Source organism: Tachypleus tridentatus, chromosome 1, assembly GCF_004210375.1.
Source record: "Tachypleus tridentatus isolate NWPU-2018 chromosome 1, ASM421037v1, whole genome shotgun sequence".
Lineage (NCBI taxonomy): Eukaryota > Metazoa > Arthropoda > Merostomata > Xiphosura > Limulidae > Tachypleus > Tachypleus tridentatus.
The window spans coordinates 61,215,661-61,231,334 of NC_134825.1; the positions used below are offsets into that span (position 1 = coordinate 61,215,661).

General features: G+C 33.7%; 1 protein-coding gene across 7 annotated transcripts in view; it reads left to right on the forward strand.

The window, feature by feature from the left end:
- The window catches only part of TppII (Tripeptidyl-peptidase II), a 136,845-nt gene that overhangs the window by 23,492 nt on the left and 97,679 nt on the right, over nucleotides 1-15,674 (forward strand). For all 7 annotated transcript variants that reach the window (XR_013027949.1, XR_013027950.1, XM_076500244.1 and 4 more), the window contains exons 5-9: nucleotides 6,067-6,200; nucleotides 7,821-7,916; nucleotides 8,930-8,997; nucleotides 9,764-9,918; nucleotides 14,263-14,336. Coding sequence is in view for 5 of the 7 variants with exons in the window: in XM_076500244.1 (XP_076356359.1) it covers nucleotides 6,067-6,200; nucleotides 7,821-7,916; nucleotides 8,930-8,997; nucleotides 9,764-9,918; nucleotides 14,263-14,336 (527 nt within the window). In the remaining 2 variants the exon portion in view is untranslated. The remainder of the gene's footprint in view (nucleotides 1-6,066; nucleotides 6,201-7,820; nucleotides 7,917-8,929; nucleotides 8,998-9,763; nucleotides 9,919-14,262; nucleotides 14,337-15,674) is intronic.

A 15,674-nucleotide genomic window follows, 5' to 3' on the forward strand; every position in this document is an offset into this window, starting at 1 on the left:
AAAGAACATTCCAGAGTCGGAGATTCTCGCTGGTTTCTCCACCTGAGGAATTTCTGCAGTGAGGCATATATCTATAAGCAAAGATGGAATTATGGTGCCAACCTATGCCCTCATTCTCACATTTATGTCAACACATCTGCTTGCCACCATCAAGGCAGGTTATCTTAATTGCAGAGTATGGCCATACATTCCAAACCCTCTCCGATGTTTCCAATGTCAACGGTTTGGTCACTCGAAGACATCATGTCGTGATTCCTTGAAGTGTGCTCGTTGCAGTGGCAAGGACCATGATGCCTACAAGTGTGATTCGGACCCTCATTGCATCAATTGCAATGGCTCTCACCCGTCCTACTTTCATTCTTGCCCTAAATGATTCGACGAAAAAGAGGTGCAGCATTTGAAAATGATTCAAAACATTACTTATCTTGAGGCTCGAAAATTGCTGTCCGGCACCTCATCTTGGACATATGCTGCTGCACTTCGTTCCACTACTACAGTGGGAGTGCAGACAGATATCTCTGTGCCTCCAAAAGAATTGTTCTCAAAATAAACGAAAAGTCTTTCGACCTCCATGTTTATCAATGTTGATGAATCAACTTCAACACCCATCTCTGTCCCTTACATGCATTCCAGCAAAGATCCACATCCTTTGGTTCCGGGTACAGGCGTTTCCTCAAATATGTCTTCTTCTCTTACCACAATCATTCATTTGCATCCTCAGCCACAGGAATTCCCTTCCAACAGCAAAGACTTGCCCAATCAACCCAGGGCAGGATGAATGGAGGTTGTTAGACCTCCCTTGAATAAGGACAGTAAGGAAAAAAGACAGTCGTGGACAGAAGGATTCTCCATGAAATTTGCCTACATGTAAATAAAAGTGGCCACCCTGATACAATGGCACTGTCGAGGTTTACGTTCTAATCTGGATGACATCAAATCACTAACTGCTTCCTACCATCCTGTATGTCTTTCCTTACAGGAAACATTTTTGAAACCTACTGATACAGTCACCTTTCGGCAGTTTTCTTTTTACAGAAATGACAGGCTCTGTGATGGACGTGTGCATGGAGGGGTGGCACTGTTGGTTGATCAGCATGTGCCCACCCTGTCTTTGCCACTCAACACACCCTTGGAGGCTGTAGCCATCTGTGCTTTCTTGGGTCATACCATCACTGTTTGTTCCCCCTACCCATCACCTGGAGAGACATGTGATCAATCAGACCTTGATGCTTTTATTGAATAGTTGCTGTCTTCCTTTTTCATCCTAAGGGACTTTTATGGACATCATCTCCTCTAAGGAAGTGCTGATATTGATAGGTAGGGTCGTCCTGTAGAGCATATGCTCTCTGATCGCAACCTTTCTCTTTTTAGTACTGGTTCTTCTTCTTATTTACATGCACCTAGCCAGTCCTTTACTGCTATTGATCTCTCAATTTGCTCCCCTTCCTTATTTTCCCATTTTTTATGGAGGGTTGACAGTAATCTACGAGGCATTGATTATTTTCCTATAATTTTGAGAGAGACTGCCCGTGGTTGATTCCACCTGACCAGTGGAACCTGGATCATGCAAACTGGCCCTCTTTCACTGCTCTTGCAGAACTTGATCCTGACATTGTCTGTAAGCCATCAATAGAGGACTGTGTGGCAGCAGTAACTGACTGTATTACACAAGCAGTTGCTCAATTTATTCCTAAAATCTCGACCAATTTTCCATTATATCCTGCTGCCACATAACCCGTAAGGCTCAGAATCAAGCATGTGAGACTTTCTGCAGATATCCCACAGTTTCGAACCACATCGCTTTCCAGCAGGCCCGTGTACATGCTTGATGGGTAAGACGTCAAAGCCAGAAGGAATCTTGGATAAAGTTCATAACCAGCATATCTTCTACCACCAGTTCCTAAGTCATATGAAACAAGATTCGAAATGTCAGTGGGCAATATAATTCTGTCCCCCTTCTCAATCTTGCTCTCTGATGGTCAGGAAGTAGCTGATACCCAGAATATCCCTGATACTCTAGATGAAAGATTTTGCTGGGTATTTAGCACTTCTGCTTCTTCCTCCACCTTCTTAGCCATCAAGACTCGGGCAGAGTGATCACCTCTTTTCTTTCAAGCTGATTGTCTCTATAACTATAATTGTCCCTTCACGATGGTGAGTCTCAAACTGGCCCTTCATCGGTCTGAACCTGATGATGTACACTATGAAATGCTATGCCATCTATTTCCTGCTTCTCTTGCTATTTTTCTGATTGTTTTTAACTGGATCTAGCAGGAGATTGTTTTTCTTGATGCCGGGTGCCAGGCTATTGTTTTACTTTTTTCTAAGCCTGGAAAGGATCCTAAGATTCCTTCAAACTACCATCCAATTGCTATGATGAGCTGTCTCTTTAAAGACCTTGGAGAGGATGATTAATGCTCATCTTGTTTGGTTTTTCGAATCAAACAACCTCCTCTCGCTCACCCAGTGTGCATTCCGATGGCAGCACTCCACCATGTACCATCTGATTCAACTTGAAACTTCAGTCAGAGAAGCCTTTCTCCAATGACAATATCTTGTATTCTTTGGCATTGAGAAGGCTTATGATACAACATGAAGGTCTGGCATTTTGCGAGACCTCCATATATATATGGGTTACGTGGCCATTTGCCCATTTTTATTAAAATTCGTGTGGGTTCGACACTTTCCCATTCTTTTCTACAGGAACCTGGAGTCCCTCAGGGCTGTGTTTTGAGTGTCACACTTTTCAGTATAAAGATTAATGCCATCACTGAACAACTCCCTCTCACTGTTGCATACAGGCTCTATGTTGATGACTTTAATGTCTCGTGTCAGTTGTCGAACATGAGGAAAATTGAGCGGCAGCTACAGACTGCCCTCAATCATTTACTGAAGTGGACCACAGTGAATGGCTTTAGCTTCTCTCTCTATAGAACTGTTTTTATGCACTTTTGCTGCCAACGGGATATTCATCCTGATCCTGAACTCCGTATCAGTGAAGTTGTGCTGCCTGTGGTCCCTGAGATAAAGACCATAAGCTGACCTTTATACCACACATCAAGCAACTACTGGTCAAATGTACAAGAGCACTGAATATCCTCCATGCCCTCTCTTTCACCATTTGGGAAGAGGATCTATGTTCTATGCTAAAGATATATCGTACTCTTATTCGATCGAAACTTGACTATGGATCACTGGTCTATGGCTTTGCCCTACCTTTGGCCTTAAAGATGCTGGACCCCATTCATCATCAAGGCCTTCAGCCATGCACTGGGGCTTTCCACACTTCTCCAGTTCAGCACTTATAAATAACCTCATGAACCTTCTTTACACCTTCGGTGTTTGCAGCTGTCGTTACTGTATGCTTTGAAACTTAGTTTCTTACCAAAGCATCCCACCAGGGGTTGTGTTTTCCTTTTTTGTGGGCCATACATTTTGAGAACAGATGGTCTGCCATTGCTCCTTTTGGCCTTCATATCTAGACACAGTTGGATGTATTGGGTCTGTCTTTGGATAATATTGCTGTATCCACTGGTCAGTCCATCCCACCATGACTTCTTACAGTCCCCAAATGTGACCTATCTTTAAGTCATCTGAGAAAAGCAAACACCTCTGATTGGAAATACTGTCTGCTATTTGCTGAACATCTTTCGAAACATCCTTCCTTTACTATTTATACAGATAGTTCGAAATCAGGTGACTGTGTGGGCTCTGCTATGGTTTGTTATGGTTCGGTGGTTATGCGCAGAATTCCTTCTACAGCTTATGTGTTCAATGCTGAACTGCATCCCATTTTTCTTGCCCTGGATCACATAGAAGCTAAGCAGTACTCAAACTGCACAATTTATACAGACTCACTTTGTTCTCTACTGGCCCTCGAATCTCTTCATGTTAGTTCACACCCTGTTCTTGTTGATATTCAAAACTGTCTGGTCAATTTTTCTTTAACATCTTCTTCTGTCCAGATTTTCTGGATACCGGGCTACGTTGGTATTCTCGGGAACAAGTTCACTAACACTGCAGCTAAATCTATCTGCTCTGGCACTATCACCACTGTGCCTGTTCCATACATGGACTATGGTCCTGTATACAAGGCTTGTCTCTGTGCCAGCTGGCATTTGACTTGGAGTGAGCAATGTGAAAACAAGTTTTTCCAAATAAAACTCTATTGGACTTTGGCAATCTTGCTTCCATAAAGATCAGAAAGAGGAAGTTGTTCTAACTAGACTACACATTGGTCACTGGTTTTTAACTTATCGTTTTCTTTTATCTGGAACTGATGCACCAGTGTATTATCTGTGTAACACTCAGGTCAAAATACTCTGCATTTTACTTTCTTTTCATTGTTATGACTCTTAGTGGCAGCACCATTTTAAACATTTTTTAAAGGTCATTAATCTTGTTAATGCCATTTAAGTTTTTTAATTTATACATTAGATCTTTTTTAATGTGATTGCCTTTTAAGAATCAAAGTCCATCTAGTTCAATTTGAAATTAGAAAATGGCCATAACATTAAATAACTTGACTCCAGGACTGTAAAGGCCAACTTAGGTGACTAAAATTGCTGTTTGAACTACCAATTAGTCATCCTGACAAGCTATTGTTAACATTTTTCTACAAGTTGTTTACAACTTTTATTACTTTTTGAAAATGGCCATAATGTCAAATAACTTTGGAACCAGGACTGGAAAGGCCAACTTCAGGTGACTGACTGTGGTTTTTGTACTTACCTAATCTTCCTGATGAGTTACGATAATTACAATTACGCTGCAAAAAGTTCTTTACAACTTGTGTCACTGTAGTTTTTCTCTTAACATTGTACACTAGATGTAAACATTGGTTTAATGTTTTTTTAAACTTTGTTGTGTTTTACCTTAATTTCCTTTTATGAATTTTACTAAATTTATTTTTAACTTTTTACCATTTGTTTGGCACAGATAGCCTAGCTGCTTTGTGCAATAAAACACTAAATCAACCAACCAATTCTAGTCTTTCTATGCATCTTTTAAAATCTCAGTTTCCATTGGTTTAAAGTTTTTCAAAGTGAAATTTATGACATCAGGTTGAAGTTAATGGACGTGTTTCAAAATGTGGAAAAAATATTCTGCATAAATGAATTGGCCATGAAAACACAAATCCATCTAATAAGACTAAAATGTACTTGTAATAGATTTGAATGGTGATACATATTGGCACTACTTTTCATACAAGTATTTTACATAATGTAATGTTGGTTTAATTATGACTAATGTGAGTTTTTCCAATGCCATGTCATTTTTAATAATTAATATATAACTTGACATTAGAAATAAAATATATCTGTGCTAGAGATGTGTTACCTTCAACTATTAAAACAATTATAATCACAGATTTGCCTTTTAATTCATACCTGTATATCTAAGGTTTAAGTGAAAATTTTAAGACTTTTTGTGAAGGGTTGTTCACCTTTCATAACTTTTTATGGCAAAAGTATGTTAAGAACTTTAATACATGTCTGATAATGTATTACAAATATACTTTGGTAAACTTTTTTTTTTCATTTTGAGACGTTCTTTAAGAAGTTGTATATATGATAGAATTTTTCTCACAATTATATTTCTTCTAATAAAAAGCAAAAACATTAAAATTTCTAAATAAAAGTTTTCATAGAATTCTGTTTTTCTTTTAAATTCTAAGATTCTTTTACTTGCTGTTTTATATGTTGGTTGTTAAAATTGAATATGTGTTAATTTAGTCAACTTAAAACTGACAAAACAAATAGAAAATTTAAAAAAAAACTTTTATCTCTGTGACAAATATTATTTGCTTATTCCAAAGAAAAAACAAGTAATATCTTATAATATGCCAGGTGTGCTAGTTTCTCAGATCTGGTACTATTTTGAAACAGATTATTAGTTGTTTAGTGCTCATCAAATAGCATATTTCTTGTGAAAATATTTTTACAATTGTAAACAACAGTTAATGTGGTTAATATTGCCTGGGTACAAGGATATAACTAAAATCTTTTGTGTTGCTTTTAAATTGAAGATTTGTATCTTTTAACTTCTAATAACTGTTTCCTTCAGCTTACGGCAGAGGAACGTCTTGAGAGAGAGGAATTAGATGCAAGGGTTGAAGTGCTCACAACTTTAGAGAAAAAATACAAGAATGATGGACCTGTATATGATTGTGTAGTATTTCATGATGGTAATATGTGGAGGTTTGTGTGTCTTTTTTTAAAAACTTCATACATGATGTTTCTCGCAAAGTAAAACATACTGACAACTTTAATAATGATGATAATCAAATTTTTAATAATTTTCATTGTCAGATAAATCTTTAAATGTATGCTTTACCTTAATTACACATTGCATGCACGTAAGCATATAATAAAATTCTGTAAAACCTTTTTTAAAAGTTTTGGTGTAATCTTTTTCAATGATGATTTTCTATAGAGAAATATAGCTCTTCGGTGAATAATAAACAAACTATTCTAAAGATTGTAGTGAAAGAGTCAGTGGACTTGAAGATGAATAAAATGTTTTGTAGATTAGCTATTAAAATTCAGTAATTTAAAAAAAAAGTTTATTGTTAGAAGTTGGAAATAACATAAATAAAAGTATAGGTAACATACTTATTATGATAAGTTGTCCAGAAATAAATGTTGTTCTTGAACTGCGAAATTTGGAAAAGTATAAACTTGTAAAACATGCTTTAATCAAAGTGAGCACCATTTGCTTGAACACACTTTTGCTGTTTGCATATGATGCTGCTGTTTATGCCCCTACTGTAGAAATCAGAGTTTCTATGGTCAGTGAACTCCCTGAAAGCTTCTTCTGCAGCTTTCTGGTTTTGAAAGCATTTATTGTTCAAGAAGTTGTTAAAGTGCTTGAAAAATGAAAATCTGTTGGGGAAAGGTTTGGGAAATAAGGTGGATGAGGTAGAACCTTGATTCTCAATTTGTTCAATTTTTGGAGCACCATCTTTGACAGGTCTCATAAAACCAATTTTATTTTTCTTTAGTCAGTTCATGCAGAATCCACTGATCTAATTTTTTCATCTTTCCAATTGCATTTAGATGGTTGGCAATGCTTGATTTGCTTGTGTCTAGCTTTTCTGCAAGCTCACGTAGTGTTGTGCAAGGGTTTGTCTCAACTGCTTCCCTTGATGTGTTTTCACCTAGGGAAGGCTTCCTTCCATGACCTTTGTAGTCTCCAAGACTTTCATTTCCATATCAAAACCTTTGGAACCAATGGTGAGCTGTACGTTCAGTAATAGATCCATGGCCAAATGTTTGGTTGATGTTCCATATAGTTTTGATAGCTTTTTATCCAAGTTTGAAGTTGTAGAGAAAAATGAGATGAAAGTCCCTTCTTGGAGGTTGTGAAATTTACTCTGAGTAGAATGGGAACAGCAGACAATAAAGTTGCCTCAAAAGTGTCAAACGTTGAATTAAACCAATTCGGTATTTAGCTTCTAAATGTCATTGTGAGAATTCCAGCATTTATTTCTTGACAACCTAATAAAATGTGGTGGAAATAGAACTTAAAGCTAATTCTTTATTTTATAAATCATTGAATATTTATAGAGCATATGAGACTTTTCAGGTTGTAACTTGAAAATTTATATTTCTAAAAACACTTTTCAGAATGTTTGATTTATTTGAATACTTCATTTGTAAAATATTATTTGATATTTAATTCTCGACAACTTACAATGATTTCAGAAACATGAGACTAGTTTCAGAAATATTAGGATAACATTTTTCTTAAAAATGAGATACACAATTTTTATTTACATATATAGTTTAATATTTATTTATATTTTTCCTCTGTGTTAGAGCTGCCATAGATACTTCAGAAGTTGGTGATTTAGAATCATGTGCTTTGTTAGGAACATACAGAGAAACATTACAATATGCCACTTTAACACAAAAGGTAGGGCATACTGCAGTGATACTGACAAACTATAATATTAATACACGTTTATTTTCTGTACAAAAAGCCATTATTAACAGAATGGTACAAGTTGTTTTATATATGTTAATATTCCTTCTTTGTACCACATATCACAGTCTTAGAATGCAAACTAATTTTTAATATAAAGTTCATTGATTTAGAAGCATTGCAATGCTTATGTGTTACTGAGAAATAAAATTCCTGTCTGTTATGTAAAAACTACATATTTTCAAACTGCAGTTTGCTTCAGAGAGAAACTGGAGTATTTCACCAACAAACAGAAATAATGAGATGCTGTTAATAGTATTTGTACGTATTAAACATTACAAAATATAGGGCATAAAATGTTTCTATATATTTTAGATGCCTGTGGGTGTATAATGTATAAAAAAAAAAGTTTAAGATATGTCAGAAAAATGTAATATATCTTGGTTTAAAAACCTGTACTGTGACCACATGATAGCTGCAAGTTAAAACATTGTTCAGCTCTCATACAACTAGTTGAAACAGTGGTAGAGACTGTCACCCAGTTAAGCTTTATATGGCATTTAGCTTTTGAAAATTTCTTGGTGTAGTGTGCATTTTACATATTTTGTTTTAGAAAAAGAATTTGACTTTCCAAATAAATGTGTTATTCAAGTTTCCTACACATCTCAGTGGAATGAATTAAGTTTTTAAAAATTAATCTCAAAACTAAACCTTAATGGATAATATTCTGTTTTAGTGGCCCAACTGGGGTGATGAAAGCTGGCATTTTTTTGAAACTGTAATTTTTAGGTGGCTGTGGCTATGCAATATATTTTGTTGCCTGATGTGGACTTCTGTAGTTACAAGCCACTGTCACTCCACTGAATATTGAAAAAGAACATGATTGTTAAATGTACCTGAAAAGTTAAATGGCTTCAAACTTTCATATAGTCAGCATATTTAATATTCTTTATTCTAATAACTCATGTTGAAACTGCTACATTCTCTAAATTTTATAATTTTTAGATATGCTCAATTATGCTGTAAATATCTATGATGAAGGGAATCTATTGGAAATAGTGACAACTTCAAGTAAGTTTATATTGAGTTTTTCTAAAGCTTCATTAAGTCATGGAAAATCCAGTTAAAAAGTTGATTAATTCTTTTTAGGTTTTGTAGAGTTATATGCTTATTCAAACTTCAGCTTTAAACAGGTGATTATTAGTTGTATATCTTTTATTGGCATCATGAAATTCATCAGAAACCAGTAAAGGTTTTGTAAGAGTAAGAACTTCATAGCTTGTATTGAATGCTCACAATCGAATGTGCCATTTGTGTGTTGGGTGAACCTCCTAGCTCTTGGATTGTCGTGTGTGTTATAGTTAACTTTGGTGTTTGTACGCATTATGGAATTAGTTGTTATGTTTCAAATTACAATGCAATATTTGCAAATGCAAAGCTACAATTATATTAGTAGCATGTTATTTTTGGTGCTAATAGTTTAAAGTAAATGTTATACAAGTATTATTAGGAAACAGAGTAATATATATTTTCATAGAGATTCAAGAATTGTTTTTTAATTGTGAGAAAAATTTAAAGCTAACTTGGTAATTTACTTATTGAACTCATTTATAAATCTTCATTATTCTCAAAGTATATTTTTTGGCATTCCTTAGAATGTTCTGCCTCATAAGTTTTTACAATATAGTTCTTCTCATGTAAATGTTATTTTTTCATGGTTGTTGTATATTGTAATATTACATGTGTTAATTGTAACTATACTCTTTTATGAGGGACTTGAGTAGGAATACTAAACTACTAAGAATAAGTTTTGCAATATTTTACTTCTGTTTTTCAGGTTCACATGGGACACATGTTGCTAGTATTTCTGCTGCCTACTTCCCTGACCAACCTGATAAAAATGGAATAGCACCTGGTGCTCAGCTTGTTAGTATATGTATAGGAGACAATAGGTTGGGTACAATGGAAACAGGAGCTGCTCTAGTGAGAGCTGTAAGTTTGCTTACCAGTCATTCTGTCTAAAACTGAAACTAAGAGAAAGTAATTTATTAAAGTACATAGAAACATTTATGGAGAGTTTTAAACCTTTTCTTCCCTTGTGGCATGATTCTGTATCAGAAACATACACAGTTCACATATAAAATGATCATTGAGTATTTCTGAATGTACATTAAGCTATTTTTTGCTAATTTTACAATTTATGATAAAAGAAAGGCCATTATTGCTTTGTAGCATAACTTTGTACTCAGTTGTTATAAAAAATGGCTTTCACCACTTATCTGACAGCTGGGTATCATGAACAAAGGCCTGATAATGTCATGTTTTAGCTCACTTTGTTGAAAGACAATTTACAGTATTTTATTTGTATTACTAAAACTAATATAAATAGACTGTATTTATTTTACTATACTTTATTTATATGCACTCCTTTTGTAAATTATTCACAACTGTTTCAAAAGATCTCCTTACTAATATCTTATCTATTTTGAGATTAAATAGTTTTATATTATAAATGGAATTGTTTGGAATGAAATAAAAAATAAGCAGAGCAACCAGTAAAAGTAATTTATTACTTTTTCATAGTGTACAGAAGTTATAAAACTGTGGTGTTGTTATATTAAAACATGCAGTTGAAGGATTTTTATATAATGCCTGAAAGTTTAAGAATTTACAATCTGCATATTGAAGAAAGGGAGTTTTGTGTCAATAGTTTACAAGGAAGAAAATAGTTCTAGCTTTCAGTTGATACATTTGTGATTGTTTTAGCTCTCAAAGCTTGGAAGATATAAAAGAATTCAAGCATTCAATTAAAGTTTTTATACTTGTCAAACTGTTTGAGCTATAAATAAGCAATGTTTTATCAATGCAAGTGGGATTTTAAATATTTCCTTATTTTAAGTGATATACAATTTTGGTGATGAAAAAAAATTCAAATGAGGGTTAGTAGTCTCAAAGCTTGTGTGACATTAGGAAAACAAAAGTTAATGAAGTACACAAAAAACAAAATTGAATGAGGTCAGATATTAAAATATGTATTAAAAGCACCATAAATATGTAAGTGCCCCTTTATAATTAAGGAGAATTATTATGTGTATATAATAGACCACAGTAGTAAGGATGTTTATATTCGTAGTTACAAGATATAATACCCCAAGCTTTATATCACCTGTATAACAAAATATGTAAGGCTCACAGAAATTAGAAGCTCTCACATTAATGTTCTATTGATTCAAATGTAATACACCATAAAGTTAACATCTTTTGCTTCAGTAGAAGTATATTATGGTATTCCAATATGGTCTTACCTCCCTTTTCACAAGAAGTTATCTAGATTTTCTTTGTGCTTCCTAAGCATTGCTAAAACATTTTAATGCATGTGACTTTTATTTATGACTGTACTTCATTGACATTTAAATACATTTTTCAACAATATTCTTTCACTGTATTTACATTCAAGTGTTTCAATTTTTTTCATTTTTTCATGTCACTGAATTTTGCAGTAACTGAGGAATAGTGGTAGATACTTATGTATCTGTAGGTATCAATAAGTTTAACTCAGTGGTGGACTGTTACTCCTGAACTATCAGGAGTGTAAAGCAAAAGGGGATTTCTGTCCATCCCTGCTAACTCTTTATGTAAATCAGGAACGATCTACTTTTTAGAGTAGGGAATTGTAGACAGTCATTGCACTTTCTCCAATGTGATGTTTTTCTGGACTTTCCATTGTATCAAAGACTTTTTTTTTTCCTCCAAATGGAGCATGAATGTCCTCACTACTTATCATTTCCCAGTCACTAGAATGGTGGACCAAGGAGGCTTCCTCCTGGATGTAAAGTAAAAAATTCACCTTAAAATGCAACCACACATTTATCCACTCAGTGAGAAGAGAGCAAAACTGGGTTCCCTCTTTTTATTTCCCATGGATATATTCTCAGGTAAACCACATGTTGGTGGGAGAAGCACCAGCCTACATGGGATTTTTCTTGTAATATCAGTTTCAGATTGACACTGCCATGTTCCCACAGTTCAACTGAATGGACTAGAGGACTCCTCATTCTCAGTAATTCCAGTTGCAGGAGGTTGTGTTCCCTATTCCTATGGTTGAGTTTGGAGGACATTGTCTGCCTCATGATACCAACAACAAGATGTATATCCAATGTTCCTACAGTTGAGAAAGTGTTTTGTATCCTTTTCATAATTCCAGGTGCAGGATATATCTTTTCTACATTCACAGTTGAGTGAGTTATGATTTCTACTCTTTATACTGGTTACAGGTGTTTCCTTGTTCTTATCCTTGAGTTAAGGCAATGACACAATCCCATAATGATGAATTTAGTGTTTTACTTCTTTGCTCCTATGGTAATTTTTGGTGTTTGTCTGGTTTTGGTTGAATACTAAATTTATCTTTATACTTGTGGTTATTTAATATAATATATGACACTATTTACTTCTGGTTGGTGTTGATGTATGTGTGTGTGTGTGTATATAAATATATATATATGCCATACACAGTTCATATGCCTTAGCCACAATGTTTATTTTATTGTAATTTTCATTATCTGGAGGATTCTGAACCTCCTAATTCTAAGGAGGGGTTGTGGAACCTCATCTGGACAGACTTCTAGCAATATCTAGATGTTTTTCTCCATCATTATATTACAGCAAACATCTTTTGACTTGCAGTTTCTCCTTGTATAGGTATTAAGTTTTTATTTCATGGAGTAGTTTTTCATTTATGGGTGCCATCTGGTTTGTGTGATGAAGGATGATTTGAACTTTCACAGTTTTCACTATGGATTGTACAACTCTTAACAGACAAATAGAGTTTCCACATACCTTTTGTTTTCTGCTTGTGTCAGGTTCATTTCCATCTTACGTGGGAAAGAGCATACCTGTTCCAGAAGTAGTGTGGTGCCCTTCATGTGTGTTTTGGTTTCATCTCTGAACACATCAGCTATTTCTAGATGGTTTCTTTTGACTTAGTTTCATTGTTGAGCATCTATGTGTAGGATTCTATCCTTTTTTCAGCATAAGACCAAATCTGTAATTAACATTTTCTTACACTGAAATTTGTAGGTCATTACCTCCTTTACACATTTGTCACACTTCCTCCCCACTTCTGGTGTTATTCATTTTTGTTCATGCAATTCTTGATAGTGAGGGAGCTAGTTGTGCCAATGTAGGTGGTGCAACACTATTGGTGGTGGGTGGTAAAATGCAGTATACAAGTTCAAAAATGGTGTGAAACTTGTGGGGGTATATATATATATATATATATATATTGGTGTGCTGAACACTAAATATTTTAGCAATTCTTTGGGACAAAATGAAGATATAGCTTTGTGTAAGTGGATTTACATGAACGTGTCAGAAATATATTTTTAGTGTAATAAAATGTTCAATTAGAACTTCTGAAGTGTAAAATAAAAGGAATTTGTTTTTTTATTTCCTGAGAGTAGATATATTGAATCAAAAATCAAAACATTTTATTGAACAATATCAGAGAAGATCAATTAGCATTTTTTTCTTAGAGCTTCAAACTATTTAGAAGTAATTAGTTGAGCATGACTTAAATCCTTCTAGGGTTATCACTAATCACACTGTTATTATATACACAAATTACAAACTTTTCATTACTAAAGACTGAAAGGTAGTTCTTGGATGTTTAATGTTATTTTGATTGCACAAAAGAATTATCATCATCAGTAGACTTCAGATAGGTTATATGTAATTCAGAGGAGATAAGCAAGAAATATTTTCATTTAATAGCCACAGGTCAATAAATATATGTATTTAACTTAAGTGAAACAGTGTATGCAGAGAATAAATATATGATAATCACTTAAAGAAATTTTAATGTTACATTGTGTGAAAGTCATTGGGAAACATCTGTTAGGTGCTAATGCAGTTTAGCTGTACTAAAATGATACAAATATATAGAGAATGATATGTCTAAACTGACATTAAATATAATTGGAGATGTTTGAGTGAGATTTGTAAGTATATTGGAATATAGTAGGTCTGTCTATAACTAACATTAATTGAATCACCAATCATTAAAAATAGTAAAAAATAACAATATTGATTTACTGCTTTTATAACAAAAGTTAACGACTAACGATGTCTGATCCCTGTATTTCTTGTACTGTCCATTATAATGAATGAATACCAAGCAATTTTTGAAGTGTTTTACTTGAAACAGCTCCTATTATGGAATATAAGTAACTGAATATTTAATTTCATCCAACTTAGTGTCTTGTAAGGTTGACTAATATTTTGTTTTTTATTTTTTTCCACATGTTTGTGGGTATATTTGTCATACAAAATTTTTTTCAGATGGCCAAGGTAATCCAGTTGAAGTGTGATATCATTAATATGAGTTATGGAGAACATGGTCATTGGTCAGGAGGGTGAGCTACTTCTTTATTGTTGAGTACCTACTGTATAAATTGTAACACATGAAATGTCATATTCCTAAAATAACTCTCCTTAACAGTTAATGCATTTAAAATTTACTTTTCCCAGTCAGCTCTTAAGTAAGCTGTATATCATAGAGTTAGTAGTTCACAACTTTTTTAAATCCACTGAACTCTTCTGGCATTACAATTTGTGTCACAATGACCTTCAAAGTCTTCATTACAAAAAACTCATTGCAATACTATATCAGTACTTAAAAGATTGTGTATGTTTAATGCAACTATGTACCCATAAACATACATATAAAACATGAAAAATTTCTGGAGCCAATTACTTTGGCAAATACACACGTGTAATGAGAAGCATGCTCTCTCAAATAATAAAAATTCACATAACTCAAGTACCTGTTTTTACCTAGTTTTGCTCACTAACTTAAACAGTGCATTGATTTATGTTGTGTTATTATGAAACTAACTATACTAATAGAGAAATATTATTGGGTTGAGGAATAATTCGTGAGCATTTTTTCAAGTTAAAAAAATATATTCATAAATGAAACGCTTTCGCAAAATATTTCATGTCATTTGGTAGATAATTTTTTGCTCTAATAGATGGTGTGTTTGATTTTCATATGTCTTTAATTTTTGCTTTCATTTTCAGCTCATTAAATGGAATGTCAAGTGGACAAAATCGAGCATTTTCGACACCATCTGCTTTTCGCATTTAATTTCTTGAAATTTCGTTTAAAACAATGCATACTATATACCTAGGTATTACATGAAATAAAGTATCATAATAAATGTTTTGGGTGTAATGTGTTCATGCATTGAAGTATTGTATAGTCTTGCATGTAATGCTTGAATGAATTTATTTAAAAATGCTCACGAATTATTCCTCAACCTTCGTGAGCATTTTTTCAAGTTAAAAAAATATATTCATAAATGAAACGCTTTCTCAAAATATTTCATGTCATTTGGTAGATAATTTTTTGCTCTAATAGATGGTGTGTTTGATTTTCATATGTCTTTAATTTTTGCTTTCATTTTCAGCTCATTAAATGGAATGTCAAGTGGACAAAATCGAGCATTTTCGACACCATCTGCTTTTCGCATTTAATTTCTTGAAATTTCGTTTAAAACAATGCATACTATATACCTAGGTATTACATGAAATAAAGTATCATAATAAATGTTTTGGGTGTAATGTGTTCATGCATTGAAGTATTGTATAGTCTTGCATGTAATGCTTGAATGAATTTATTTAAAAATGCTCACGAATTATTCCTCAACCTAATATATGGTTAGATTGCAGTTATGTGACTAGTGTGTATT